Source organism: Capricornis sumatraensis, chromosome 4 (assembly GCF_032405125.1).
Source record: "Capricornis sumatraensis isolate serow.1 chromosome 4, serow.2, whole genome shotgun sequence".
Lineage (NCBI taxonomy): Eukaryota > Metazoa > Chordata > Mammalia > Artiodactyla > Bovidae > Capricornis > Capricornis sumatraensis.
This window is the reverse complement of record NC_091072.1, coordinates 89,399,822-89,414,650: the sequence shown is the minus strand read 5'-3', so window position 1 is coordinate 89,414,650 and position 14,829 is coordinate 89,399,822. Positions and strand designations below refer to the sequence as shown.

General features: G+C 39.6%; 1 protein-coding gene across 2 annotated transcripts in view; it reads right to left on the bottom strand.

Annotated features, from left to right (window-relative positions):
- Window positions 1–5,504: 5,504 nt before the first annotated feature.
- CPM (carboxypeptidase M) overlaps window positions 5,505–14,829 on the bottom strand; it is a 73,634-nt gene continuing 64,309 nt past the window's right edge. For both annotated transcript variants that reach the window (XM_068971281.1, XM_068971282.1), the window contains 2 exons: window positions 7,888–8,036; window positions 5,505–5,747 (listed from right to left, as the gene is read on the bottom strand). In XM_068971281.1, coding sequence (XP_068827382.1) covers window positions 5,505–5,747; window positions 7,888–8,036 — 392 coding nt within the window. The remainder of the gene's footprint in view (window positions 5,748–7,887; window positions 8,037–14,829) is intronic.

Here is a 14,829-nt window from a genome sequence, read left to right as displayed (position 1 = left end):
TCAAATTTACAAGAGGAAAAGACAGTTGTTATTGTCCATGCAATAAATTATTACTTAAATGATGAGAAACATTCTAATGAAACAGTGATCTTAAAAAGTTGATATAGTGTCAGATGTGTAATAGAATAACTTTCCCAGTGAATAACAGAGCATCTCTCTGTATTAATACTTTTTTCACCTTTTCTCACAATGGTTTATTTTTTTTTCCTAAGAGACATGTGAGAAGACCAAATCTCTGTAATTAATTCCTTTAACCACCAGATGCAAGCACCGCATTGGGCATTCTCAGAAGTCATCACTAATGGTAGGTAGACTCCTAACAGTATGCACAGAATACTCCCACAAGACAGATTGCCGGACTAGAAAGCAAAGAAATAATACAAATTCTATTACACATAAATCCTTCACTAGTCACCCTTAAGGGTTTCATGAGATAAATACTGTATGTAATAATACTATGCTTTCATGTTGAAGAACATATCCTTAACTTGATCAATTAGAAAAAATTTTAACCTAAGTTAAATCAACTATTATTTTCATATAAGCTCTGGAAATCTCCATGAATATGTAAGAATGTGTAGCAGTTGTATAAGCTGGTGTTCTGAAATTTGAGGTTCCATTCTTTAAATCAGTCGTATTTCTTTCCCTGGTGGCTCAGACAGTAAAGAATCTGCCTACAACGTGGGAAGACCTGGGTTCAGTCCCTGGATGGGGAAGATCCCCTGGAGAAGGGAATGGCTATCCACTCCAGTATTCTTGCCTGGAGAATTGCATGGACAGAGGAGCCTGGTGGGCAACAGTCCATGGGATTGCAAAGAGTTGAACACGACTGAGTGACTAACACTTCTTTCATTACAAAAGTAGCAAGTGGAAAATTTCAAAAATGAAGGAGGAAAAACAAAAACATACTACCATCCCCAAATGTGGACTAATGCATTAGTTAGTTACTTTTGGCTGTGCTGGATCTTGGTTGCTGTGCTCAGAATTTCTGTAGTTTCAGCGGGTGGGTGCCGCTCTCTAGTTGCAGTGCTCAGGCTGCTGCTCATTGCAGTGGCTTCTCTCGTTGTGGAGCACAGGCTCTAGGGCGTGCAGGCTTCAGCAGTTTCGGCTCCTGGGCTCTCGAGCCCAGGCTCAGTAGTTGTGGCACACAGCCTTGGTTGCTCCACAGCATGTGGGATCTTCCCGAATCAGGGATGGAGCCCTGCATCGGCAGGCAGACGCCACCACTGAGACTCCAGGAAAGCCCCCTGGACTAATCCTTTTTAGAATTTACCTTCTTTAACTTTTTTCCTCTATGTCTATTATTTTAAAACTTAGTTTATTTAAAAATTGTATTTTGCTTTGGAAGGTGTAATGGGAGTAAAGAATGCTATAAGGAGCTGCAAATTTAAGTATCAAAATCCAGGGACTTCTGGGGGTCCAGTGTTTAAGACTCTACACTTTCACTGCAGGGGGTGTGGGTTCAATCCCTGGTTGGGTAACTATGATCTCACCTTGGTTGTGATGCAGCCAGAATTTTTTTTTTTTTTTAAGTATCAAAGTCTAGGTAAGATATACCAGGAAACTGCTAAAGGCATGTCTATAAAGTCACTCAGTTGTGTCTGACTCTTTGTGACCCCATGGACTGTAGCCCACCAGGCTTCTCCATCCATGGAATTTTCCAGGCAAGAGTACTGGAGTGGGTTGCCATTTCCTTCTCCAGAGGATCTTCCCAACCCAGGGATTGAACCCAGGTCTCCCGTGTTGCAGGCAGCCACTTTACCAGCTGAGCCACCAGGGAAGCTCTTTCCTTTTCCTTTCCTTCTGAAAATAGAAAAACTGTCCCCAATTTATTTTTAAATTGAGACACATCACTTTTAAATAATTGGTACCTATAAATTAGTTCCTCCTCAGTCTTGTCTCATTTAAACTATTATTTGTTTAGCATGTTTCAGGGGGCATATAGACACGTCCAATTTCTCTGCCCTATGACTAGAAATTCAATGTTAAGAGGTTGCATCAATGAAGGAATGAGGGTTAGGGCTATTAGTTTTCTAACTCCTAGAAGAGGCAAATTCTTTTTCTGTTTGAAAAGCACTTTGAAATCAATAAGACATTATTTAGGACAAAAGGCCCTTCCCTATATCAGCATTTCCCAAAATGTGTTTGGAAATCTGGATAAGTCAGTTCTAAGAGATGGCACTAGCCTAAATTATTCAAGCAAAGGTTCCATGGCTGAGTCTGTTGGAGGAAACCACTTTTTTCCTGCATGATTTCTCAGACCCTTTACTACATTAATGTGCATTGGGAATTTTCCAAAGATTTTTTTGTGCATGTAGTATGTTTTTTGTCTGATTTTTTTGTGTGTGTTTGATTTTTTGTGTCAGTAGGCATACTTTTCATCCATTATCCAACCCATGCACAAACTAATTTGGATGAATATATGTCATGTAAGCTCTCCTGGAAGGGCTATCTAGGCTTTGAAGAGTTATTGCAATATTATTGCCTCATAAAAGGTCATTAGATTTGGTCTTTCCCAGGCTTTGTTTGATGACAATCAGTTCTTTCTGGTATGTGGGCTTTGTACACTGGTGTAAGTATGTGGTTTCAAAGTAACATAATGGAAAGAAGCAGCACTCATTGTTTATAGGAATATTAATTCTTTATTGAGAATCAGAAATATTCTGCTTTTTCCTGAATTCAGAGGTAGTCATGACCCCTACCCAACAAGACTTTATAGTCTTAGACAATTTGTATGTTTTCTTAATTATAGTACAAAAGAAAGTCACTGCGAAAACTTGTAAAATCATCTTATGCAATATCTATAAAAGGCTATGGACTAGTTCATATGCTAAAGTATGATAAAACAATTTATGGTCAATACAGTACAATGCCTACTTATCAGTGATATAATGTAAACGTCTGTAATGAAGTTAGACATCTCCCCAAATTTCTGCTTTAGGTGCTGTGAACTTTTTTCTCTTGAACCAAAATTTTCTCCCCTTCCACCCAGTCTAAATCAGTCATAAAATAGGCATCAACTGTATTATCACTGTGTAGAATAAGAACCAAATTTCTCAATAAGCAACTTTCCCTGTTACAGTGAGACAGTATGCTATGTTCATTTTTCTATATTCCCTAGGAAAAGATATTTTGTTTCCAGATCGTATAGAACTTTCAATTTAAAATAAGAACTAAAGCAACTCACTTTCCATGAGGAATACACAGCAGTCAGAAATCTGCTTGCCACAGTTGCTGTATTTTTCTGTTTGATAACCGCCCGACCCCTTTAACCTAATTTGTATATATAATGTTTTAAGAATAGCAGTTTGCTGGAGCACTTAGTTCACTTATTCAGTTCTCACCGTGTGCTAGGATTTGAGAATAAATAAATTTTCCAAACAAATTAAGTAGACCTTGGTCTCAAAGACCTCACACCAGAGAAAATCAGCCATGGAAGCAGATCATAATACAGTGTGGTAAGTCCCATAACAGAAGTAACCTGTGTGATTTGGGGAGCAAAGAGGCAGGGCCTCAGATCAACGGGTGGCGGTGGGTGGGTGGGGGCGCGTGCGGTGCAATGAAACTGAGAAGTGAAATGGGACAACGGGCAGCAAAGGTTTCCCAAGGGAATTGAAACCTGAACTGAGGTTTCCATTTTTTTTTTTAAAGGGAATCATCAATCTTTAAGTTTTACTTGTTTACTCTTAACAGACTAGTCTTTATTTCTGTCGCAGTTTCACATCAGCAAGTAAGAAAGATGTAATTTACATCTTTTAATTTAGCATGTATGCCTTGAAACCTTCACTTTGTAGAGTACATTATCACAAAGCACCTTATGAAACATTATTTTAATATATAATAGTTACTATCTTTATACATAAAATCTACCATTTTAACCAGTTTGAGTATATAATTCAATGGCATTAAATACTTTACAACGTTGTACACCCATCATCACTATTTTCAGAACTTCCTTACCTTAAACAGAAACTCTGCACCCAATAGACAGTCTTAACTGAGTTTTAAAGGTGGAGTGGGAAAGAAAATGTAGCGGGTCAGAATGGCACTGCCAGACACAGGGAACACACACGGCATGTTACGTGTGTAGGAACTACATGCAGTTGATTGCTGATTGTTTTAAATAGACCCCTTTCCCTAGTACTACATGGAGGTTGCATCTGAAGAGGAGAAGGCTGGGAGCAAGGGACCACCAGTAAAGCTGTTGCTGTGGTGCAGGTGAGTTATGATGGCCTAGACCTGGTGGGGTTAGTAGCCATGAAGAGAATGTAAAATCAACCAACACAAACAACCGTCTTCATTGTCATTTGAAATCTTTGCTACTTGATAACATATGAAAGGAATGATTTCATATTTGAATTTGAATAATAATAATTTGAATCCTTTAAAATTCCTTTCATATTGTTATTTGATAACAATCTTTATTTGTTATTGTAAATGAAAGTCAGGGACTGACTGAATAGAGGGGATGAAGGAGCAGGAGGAGGTATTAAGGGGGACTTCCAGGTTTTTAGTTTGGTGCTATCAGTAACTGAGACAGAGAATGCAGGAGGGAAAGCAGCTCTGGGGAGAAAAGTATGTACAATTTTTCAACATAATGAATCTGAGGTATCTATGGGTCACATCCAGGTAGATGTGTCCAGTGGGCAGTCAGACCTGAGTCTGAAGTCTGGCATTTGGGGGTCATCAGCATACCTGAGGACTGTGGCATCTGGTTTCAGAAAGGCAGGGACCCTTACTTAACCTATTATTTTGGGGGCTCTGTAGACAAATTTGTCATCCCATCAGGTCTGTATTTTCTTGGGCTTCTGGGACATGGTTGCCTATTTTCTCTTACATTTCCTTAGAACGTTGGCAGAACTTAATATTCCCAGTCCTATGTCATCTCTCCCTGTACTGAAAATTATATATGGCACCATCTCTTCACACGGAGCACACGTGGCAAGGCCTTGCATGTGTTAGCAGTATGCTATATGCTCACTCAGCTGTGTCCCACGCTGCAACCCTTTGCACTGTAGCCCCACCAAGCTCCTCTGTCCATGGGCTTTTTCAGGCAAGAATACTGGAGTGGATTGCCATTTCCTCCTCCAGGGGATCTTCCCGACCCATGTATGTAATAGGTAATCAATAAATATTCATCTTCATTGCTTATATTCAAATGGCTGTCTGTATACAAAATTAGTTCTTTTTTTTTTTCCCTTGCAGGAACTTTTTTTAGCTTCTCAAGTTTAACTTCTTATAAATTTCTAAGACCACTTCAAGATTAAGTGTAAGTGAGCAGTACTTGATGGGCAGGTATCTTCCACATTAAGACTAAATCATTCCTTTCATTATCACTGTACACTGGTCATTGCAGGATTTGAAAACAAACATTTCTCTTCTTAGGGAAGGATCATGGAGTTTATCCAATCAAGGTCCCACAGAGGGAGTTAAGAGTTGCAGTAACCTGGCATGATTAATCCCTGATTCCAGGTGATGATGGGGGTTGAGTTTCACATTTTGCTTTATTTGAACAATATGTGAAAAAGAGTCACTAAAAATAAGAACAGACTGGGTTTTGTTGCAGCTGAGTGGCCTTGCAGTTCACTGTAAAGAGGAATCCTGGGACATAAAGGATTTGATTCTGAGATATGATCCAATTGCCCTCTGAATGGAAGTAAAATATCCTTTTTAAGAGCACTGAAGTTCTGGGATTTGGGGGGAATAGTCACCTTTGTGAGATGTGGATCATGTCCAGGGACTGTAACCTGAGAGGAAACAAGAAACAGTTATCTGAGTGATTTCAGATGTTTTGTGGTGCCAGCACTGAAAACCCTGATATCCACTAAAATGCAGCCTTTATGAAACACACGTAACAACCTGCCAGGTTTCCCCGGGCGTAGAAACAGCGTCAGTCCTGCTCGCTGAATGAGTTATCCTGCTGATGTGGAGTACTGTGGTTAATGCCGTTGCTGAGAATTACAAAGTGAAATAAAGACAGCTCCTTTATCTGGAGATGTCAGAATTCGAAAGCAACAGACTGATTTCTGTCCCCATCATTTATCATGGATTGCAAAGGTAAAAGAGTTGACTGTTTCTCTTTGTCCCAATCTCTACTTGCTATCCTGATTCGGAATCTAGATTATTTACGTGGAAATCTTTTCTCAATTTATTCCATTTTCCTGCAACTGATTTTATATATTTCTGTGTGTGTGTGTGTGTGTGTGTGTATATATATATATATATAAATGTTATTGCTTCCTTAAAAAGCTTTGGTTTTACTTGGTTTTGTCCACAAATCTGAATCTTCAGCTAGATTTCTCTTTTTGGTGGAGGAAATGATCAAGAAAATAATGACAAACGCTAAACTATGGACTGTTTTTACTGAGAAATGCTTTCATTATATATGGTAGCGGGAGAAGAGAATGGGGAATAACATTTACATGACCACTAACCAGCCTGTATTTAGTTATTCATCTCAGCTTCCACAGTCTTACCTTTCCCTTTTGTCCTAGACTAAAGCTGATTTGTGCTGCGTTAGTCTAACTAATTGGAAATCAACAATTTATAACTTTAAATTTTATTAGAGTACAGTTAGATTTACAAGTTTTTTGTTTTAGGTGAACAGCAAAGTGAATTTGTTATACATATACATATATGCAAGATGTGGCTTATTTATGGGACTGCATAAAAACAATTTAGATTCACCACAAGGAAAACCCTTTTTTTCCCATACAATGAAAATGTCCCAGGAAAAAAAGGGCCTTTTTTAGGCAAAGATTCATACTAAGTTGGGTCTTTCCAGTTCTGTTTATCTCCTCAGTAGGAGGAGAGACACTCAAGAAAAGGATGAGTACCTCACTCCAAGTGTGCTGGGCACTTTGGGAATAACCCCTGGATCGGGAAGATTCCCTGGAGAAGGAAATGGCAACCCACTCCAGTATTCTTGCCTGGAGAATCCCATGGATGGAGAAGCCTGGTGGGCTACAGTCCACGGGGTCGCAAAGAGTCAGACACGACTGAGTGACTTCACTTTCACTTTCTGGAGTGGGAGTTTCTAATCCTACAGAATTGTACGAACTGAAAATCATGCCTTTTTTAATGTCCTAAAGACAAAGTAACTACAAAGCCAGTTTTTACTACAGAATAAATGACCACCTTCTCAGGAATAGCTCTGTATGGAATGTATGCTATGGCTGGCATTAGACCCATTAAACAAACTAGATATAACTTGACATTCTAGAGGAAGCCACATCAGAAAGGAAGAGGCACAATCTGGCCTACTAAATCAGCTACTTATTCATTTAGTTCATTTGCATAAACCCACTCAGCTTCAAACTAGGCCATGTATCCTTACAGAAGAAAAGCCTCAGAAACATTCATCTAAATAGAATTAAAATCTGGAATTTTACTTGGATTGATTGAAAAACTGACCTTCATCTGCTTATGAGAAGGCTGCAAAAATATGTGTCACTTAATATACTGGTAGACTTTGTGGATCAAATTTTATTTGTAATGAATTCTAAGGAACTTGTGTCCCAGTCAGTTTTTTAATAGTAGAAATTATGGTTCAGAGAATAGGTGTTAAACTGGTATTTCATGAACCTTGGAAGAACTTTGACTATGTTGGTTGTTTCTATAGGGTTTTTTCCATTTTTTATCATGAGAAATGTGATTTGGCTTCTATTTTAAAAATTTCCAGTTGGGGAGAAAACATGATTTTGAGTTTGTTTTTACTATTGCCACTTTACCCACTCCCTCTGACAGATGCAAATCTGACATTGACTTTTTATTCTGTCCTGATGTATCTCCTTTTCCATATTCCAGACTTATTTTAGATTCTTTCTAGGTGAGTAAGTATTGAGTTCTATAGTATTTTGATAACAGTAACTAGCATTGTATTCTTACCTCTATTACATAGGATCCAGGCAAGAGGAGGAGGTAATACTCTCCAAATTTGTTGGTTCTATAGGGGCAGATATGTTTTCTGTCTTGGACTTCTACAGTTACATTGGATAATGGAGTCTCATTCTGATCAAACACTTGGCCCTTTACACCTGCAAGACAGAAAAAGAATTAAGTGTTAATACCACATTTTATGGCGTAAGAAAAAAAAAATTCTTATAATTGTTTAGAAAAATAAGCCCAATATGTATTAGCTATTCTGAGTTAATAGAGTATTTGAGAAGGGATGGTAAACTTTTTTTAAAAATTGAAGATATAATAAAAACATATTAGCTTTAGGTATACAACATGGCTAAATGTATGTACTGTGAAATATTCACCAAAATATGCTCAGTTAACATAGTTACACCTTTTTTGCGTGATGATAACTTTTATTTTACTTTCTTAGCAAATTTCAAGTATACAATACAGTATTAACTATATTTACCATGCTTGCTGTACACTACCTCCCCAGGACTTATTTAAACATACCACATTTTCTGTATCTATCTATCCATCTGATTAAGTTGCTTCCATTTCTTTTGGATAAATACCCTTAAGTAGAATTACTGGATCATATAGTAGTTCTGTTTCTAGTTTTCGTTAGAAGCTCCATACTGTTTCCATAGTGCTGCACCAATTTACATTCCTGTCAATAGTGCAGAAGGGTTCTCTTTTCTCCACATCCCTGCCAACACTTGTTACTTCTTGTCCTTTGACAACAGCCATTCTAACAGGGGTAAGGTGATATCTCTTATTTGTCTTTAACTTTTGACATATTAATTACAATATGTCTTGATGTGGGTCTCTTTTGGTTTATTTGGAATTCTCCAGGCTTCCTTGATCTGGATGTCTGCTTCCTTCTAGGAAGTTCCAGGTTAGGGAACTTTTCAGCCTTTTTTTCCTTCAAGTAAGTTTTCTGTTTCTGCACCTTCTGGGACTCCTGTAATGTAAATGTTGGCCTGCTTGATGTTGTCCCATAAGTTCTTTAGGCCGTCTTCACTCTTTTTCATTCTTTTTCTTTTCGCTGCTATGATTGGATGAATTCCATTGGCCTGTCCTTGGATTTACTTTCCTTTCTCCCATCTCATCTCGTGTGTTGTTGAACCCCTCCACTGTATTTTTCAGCTCCATGACTTCTATTTGGTACTTTCTTATATTTTCTTTCTGTTGAAATTATTTTGTTCATGCTGAACTCAGGGAGCATCTTTATGACCACTGTTTTGAACTCTATCATGTACATCACTTACCTCTATTTCATTAAGCTGTTTTCTGGGGTTTTATCTTGTTCTTTGATTTGGAATGTAGTCCTCTGTGCTGACACTGTGTTGGTTTATATGTATTAGATAAAACAACCATCGCTCCCAGTCTTGAAGGAGTGGGTTCATGTAAGAGATGAACTTACTATTCAACCCTACCCCAGCTCTGGGTTTTGTCTCCTATCTTTGTGATTACCCAAGCTGCTTACTTTAGTCTTAATGACTCCCATAGTTGAGGGTGTGCCAAGGCCTGTTAGTGTCTCAAAGGGGAATATTTTGCACAAAGATTCAGGTGTACTGGAAGCCAAACCCTCAGACAGCAGCTTTGAAGGTATACAAATATATCTCTTTCGGGGAAGGCTGGGAGATGAGTGTTTCTGTCTATTGCCTTTGCACTGAGCCCTGGGGTGACAGCCAGTTAAGAACCATTTCTTTGTTTGATATCATCTCTTTGAACTCGTGAGAATCAGGCCAGGAAAGAAAGTGTTCTCTGGGTAGTAGCCACAAAAGCCAAGGGGCTAGAAAGGTATACAAGCTCCTTTCTTGAAGACAAGTTGAGAGTGAAGATGGTGCCTAGTGACATCTAGAGATGATTGTAGTCAGCCACTAGATGTAAATTTAATTAGAAGCCTGCTCCTTAAGCCACAACTATGAAGATAAACTAATGGTCCTCTTTCTCCAAAAGACTGTTTTTGTTTTTCACTGCTGCCTCTCCCACTGTGTCCTGGGTACAGCTGGTTAAGAATTCCTTTTCTGTTTGTTACCGTCCCGTGGGATCCATGAACAAAAGCCGTGCTGGTCAAACAGAACCAGGAAATGAAGGGGTGGCAACTGTAGAAAACAGGGCACCAGACAAGTGCACAAACTCCTTTCCAGGAGACACTGGGATCCTGCAGGGAGGTGGAGGGACAGGGCAGAGATGGCAGCCTCCATCTTCGGAGAGTATTTCAGCTGACCCCTAGATATGCGTTAAATGAAATGACTGCCCCTCAGGCTGAAGCTTTCAGACAGGCAACTAGGCTTCTTTCACAGAAAGGCTGGGCACTTTTCCATCAGCTGCCTTAGCACTAGGTCCTGGGGGATAGCCAGGTAAGTCTGTGTGATTCCTTGAAGAACCGTTTCTCAGTTTGCTATAGCTTTGTGGGTCTCATGTATGCATGCCCTCTCATTTTCAAAGCTATATGTTTCAAGAGTCTCTGGAAGGAACCAGTCCTGCTGACACCTGGACTTTAAGCCCAGCGAGACTGGTATTGAACTTCTGACCTTTAGAGCTGCACATTTAAATTCACTGTTATTAGGTGACAAGATGGTGGAGTAGAAGGACAAGCTCACCTCTTATGGAAACACCACTGACAAAAAAAAAACCCTGGAATCTACCAAAAGAGATACCCTACCTTCAAAGAAAAGGAAGAAGCCACAACAAGACAGCAGATGGGAGGTACAATCCTGATGAAACCAAATCCCATACATGTTGGGTGGGTGACCCATAGGCTGAAAAATAATTATACCACAGAAGTTCTATAGGATTGAAAGTTCTGAGCTCCGTATCAGGCTTCCCAGCCTGGGAGTTGGGCAATGGGAAGGAGTCGTCCCTAGAGAATATAGCTTTCAAGGCCAGTGGGGTTTGATAGCAGGAATTCCACAAAACTAGGGGAAACAAAAATTCCATTATTGGCAGGCATGCACAGGGTCTCATACGCACCAGAACCCAGGAAAAAAGCAAAGACCTCATAATCGACTGGGCCAGACTTACCTGCCAGTATTGCAGGGTCTACCGTGGAGGTGGGGGTGATGGCTGTGGCTCACTGCAGGGACAGGGACACTGGAAGTGGTAGTTCTGGGGAGTTTTCATTGGCACGAGCCCTCTGGAAGGCTGCCACTTTCTCACCAAGACTTGTCCCTGCCCAAAAGCCTGTAGGCACCAATGCTGGGAAGCCTCAGGCCAAATAATCAAAATGGTAGGAATACAGCCTCACCCATCAGCAGACAGTTTAATGTCTTCTTGAGCACATAGCTGCCCACTAACCACACCCCCTGACACAGCCCTGCCCACCAGAGGGACAAAACTCATATCCACCCACCAATGGGCAAAAATCAGTCCCTCACACCTGGAAGCCTGTACAAGCCTCTTAAACAGCCTCATCTACCAGGAGGCCAACAGCAGAAGCAAGAAGAGCTACAACCCTGCAGCCTGTTGAATGGAAGCTGCAATCACAGAAAGTCAGACAGAGTGGCAGAGAACTATGTCCCAGATGAGTGAACAAGATAAAATGCCAGGAGAAAAACTAATTGAAGGGGAGATAGGCAATCTATCTGAAAAAGAATTCGGATTAATGATAGAAAAGATATTCCAAGATCTCAGAAAAAGAATGGAGGCATAGATTGAGAAGATACAAGAAATGTTCAACAAAAACCTAGAACTAAAGAACAAAGAGATTAAAAATCACAATCAATGAAATGAAACAGTACCCTAGAAGGAATCAATGGAGTAACAGGCAGAAGGATGGATGAGTAAGCCAGAAGACAGAATGGTGGAAAGACTGTTGTAAGAGACAAAGACAGACACTACACAATGATCAAGGAATCAACCTAAGAAGATATGACAATTGTAAATACATAGGCACCCAGCATAGGACCACCTCAATATATAAGGAAAATACCAACAGCCATAAAAGGAGAAATTGACAGTAATAGTAGGGGACTTTAATACCCCACTTTCATCACTGAACAGATCAGTTAGAGAATCAATAAGGAAACATAGGCCTTAAATGATACATTAGACCAAGCTGTATTCTTGACACCTTGAAATTTCAAGAATACAGTTAATAAAAGGCCATATATATTTTAAGACTCCACTCATTTTAAATCCTATTTTCCCATCTCAGTCTGTCTATTTCATTGACAAGTCATGTTATCTTAATGACATAAATGAGAAGAGGCCACAAGGATAAAAGTTACTAAATTCCATATTTCCTTCTCATTTTTTTCAATGTAATCAAATGTAAACCTCCACTTTGATTTTTTCCTCTTTTGCATTTAAAAAAATAGGTTCCATTTATACTTATTCCTACTAGAGCTAACCTTTGAACAATGCAAGTGTTAGGGACATCGACCCTCCACACAGTTGAAAATCCACATACAGCTTTATGGTTGGCTCTCTCAGCGCTGGCAGAGTCCACCAACCATGAATTGGGTATTACTAGAGTAGATATTTAGTGAAAAAACGAAACCAGTCCCCCACCCCACCCCACGCATATAAGTGTATTCATGCAGTTCATACATGTGTTGTTCAAGGGTCATATGTATCCTTTTGATCTTTAGGTAGTACTCAACTGTTAAAATCAGTCATAATTTAGTAACCTGATTCTGCATTTATTCATTGAATTTCAGTGGCATTCATTTTTTGAAGAGAGATTTACATTATGTCCCAAGTCACTAAACATTCCCAAGCCTCAATTCCATCACCTATAAAATGGGCATAATATGTATATACCTTCCAGGATTGTCATGAAAATCAAATACAAGAGGAGGCTCAACAAATATTAATCCATTTCTTAATCCTTCTCTTTCTTATTTGGATGAGAAAAATGATACAAAGGAATAGAAAGACCGCAGCTATGTAAGTCTGAAGTTGAATAGATACACTACATAAATTGCTGGGATCTCAATTCAACTTTGTTCCTCAGGAGCAAGAATATGTGAGGAAAGAAGCTATGCTTAGGTCTTCCTTCCTTAGGCCTCTGAACTAGCTTATAGTCTTCCTACTGCTTGGAAAATCTGTGCATTTATGCAAGATAGCGTGTGGTACTGGCAGTATGTGTGTTGGCATCTTTTGTATTTTTCATCTTCTTCAAAACCAAAAAAAAAAAAACACCACCACCCAACTCATAGAAAAGTAAGCTATCTTTGAAACTGACTTTATACCATCCTTTGACATCTAAGATAATGCTAGAATAAGACTCAGGATGTTTGAAACTATCACAACATTGTTGATTGGCTATACTCCAATATAAAAAGTTTAAAAAGATTCAGGATGCAAGGCAGAAGATACCAAGAAAAAAATTCCATGATACTTTTAAAAAATCAGCAAACAGTAATCAAAACAGCATGGTACTGGCACAAAAACAGACATATGGATCAATGGAACAGAACTGAGAGCCCAGAAATAAACCCACCAACCTGTGGTCAATCTTCAACAAAGGAGACAAAAGAAATACACAATGGAGAAAAGACAGTCTCTTTAACGATGTCGGGAAAGCTGGAGAGCTGCCTGTAAATTAGTGAAGTTAGAACAGACATCATACACAGAAATAAACTCAAAATGGCTTAAAGACAAATATAAAACATGACACTATAAAACTCCTAGAAGAGAACATAGGCAAAACATTCTCTGATGTAAATCATAGCAGTTTTCTTAGGTTTCCCAAGGCAATAGAAATAAAAACAAAAACAAATGGGACCTAATCAAACTACAAGCTTTTGCGCAGCAAGGGAGATCATAAACAAAATGAAAAGACAACTGGGAGAAAATATTTACAAATGATCCAACTGACAAGGGATTAATCTCCAGAATATATAAACAGCGGGGCTTCCCTTGTAGCTCAGTTGGTAAAAAATCTGCCTGCAATGCAGGAGACCTGGGTTCAGTTCCTGGGTCAGGAAGATACCCTGGAGAAGGAAATAGCAACCCACTCCAGTATTCTTGCCTGGAGAATCCCATAGACAGAGGAGCCTGGCAGGCTACAGTCCATGGGGTCACAAGAGTCGGACATGACTTAGTGACTAAACCTCCTATATAAACAGCTCATACAACTCAAAAATATAAGAAAAATGGGCAGAACTAGACAATTCTCCAAAGACATACAGATGGCCAACAGGCATAAAAAGATGCTCAACATTGCTAATTGCTAGAGAAATACAAATCAAAACTACAATTAGATACCATCTCACCCTGGTTACAGAAAAGGCAATGGCACCCCACTCCAGTACTCTTGCCTGGAAAATCCCACGGACGGAGGAGCCTGGTAGGCTGCTGTCCATGGGGTCGCTAAGAGTCAGACATGACTGAGCGACTTCACTTTCACTTTTCACTTTCATGCATTGGAGAAGGAAATGGCAACCCACTCCAGTGTTCTTGCCTGGAGAATCCCAGGGACGGGGAGCCTGGTGGGCTGCCATCTATGGGGTTGCACAGAGTCGGACACGAATGAAGCGACTTAGCAGCAGCACCCTGGTTAGAATGGCCATCATTAAAAAGTCTACAAATAACAAATGCTGGAGAGGGTATGGAGAAAAGGAAACCTGCCTACAGTGTTGGTAGGAATGTAAGTTGGTACGGTCTCTATGGCAAACAGTATGCAGATGCTTCAAAAAATAGTATTGCTATGTAATCCAGCAATCCCACTCCCAGGCATGTATCCAGACAAAACTAAAATTCAAAAAGATACATGTATCCCTATGTTAACAGCACTATTCACAAAGGTCAAGACATGAATGTCCTTTGGCAGATGAATGGATAAAGAAGATGCTGTATATACGTACAGACCACAGACACAGAGAACAGTCTTGTGGTTGCCAAGGGGGAGGGGGTGGGAGAGAGATGTCCTGGGGGTTGGGGATTAGCAGATGCAAGCTGTCTAAAATGGAT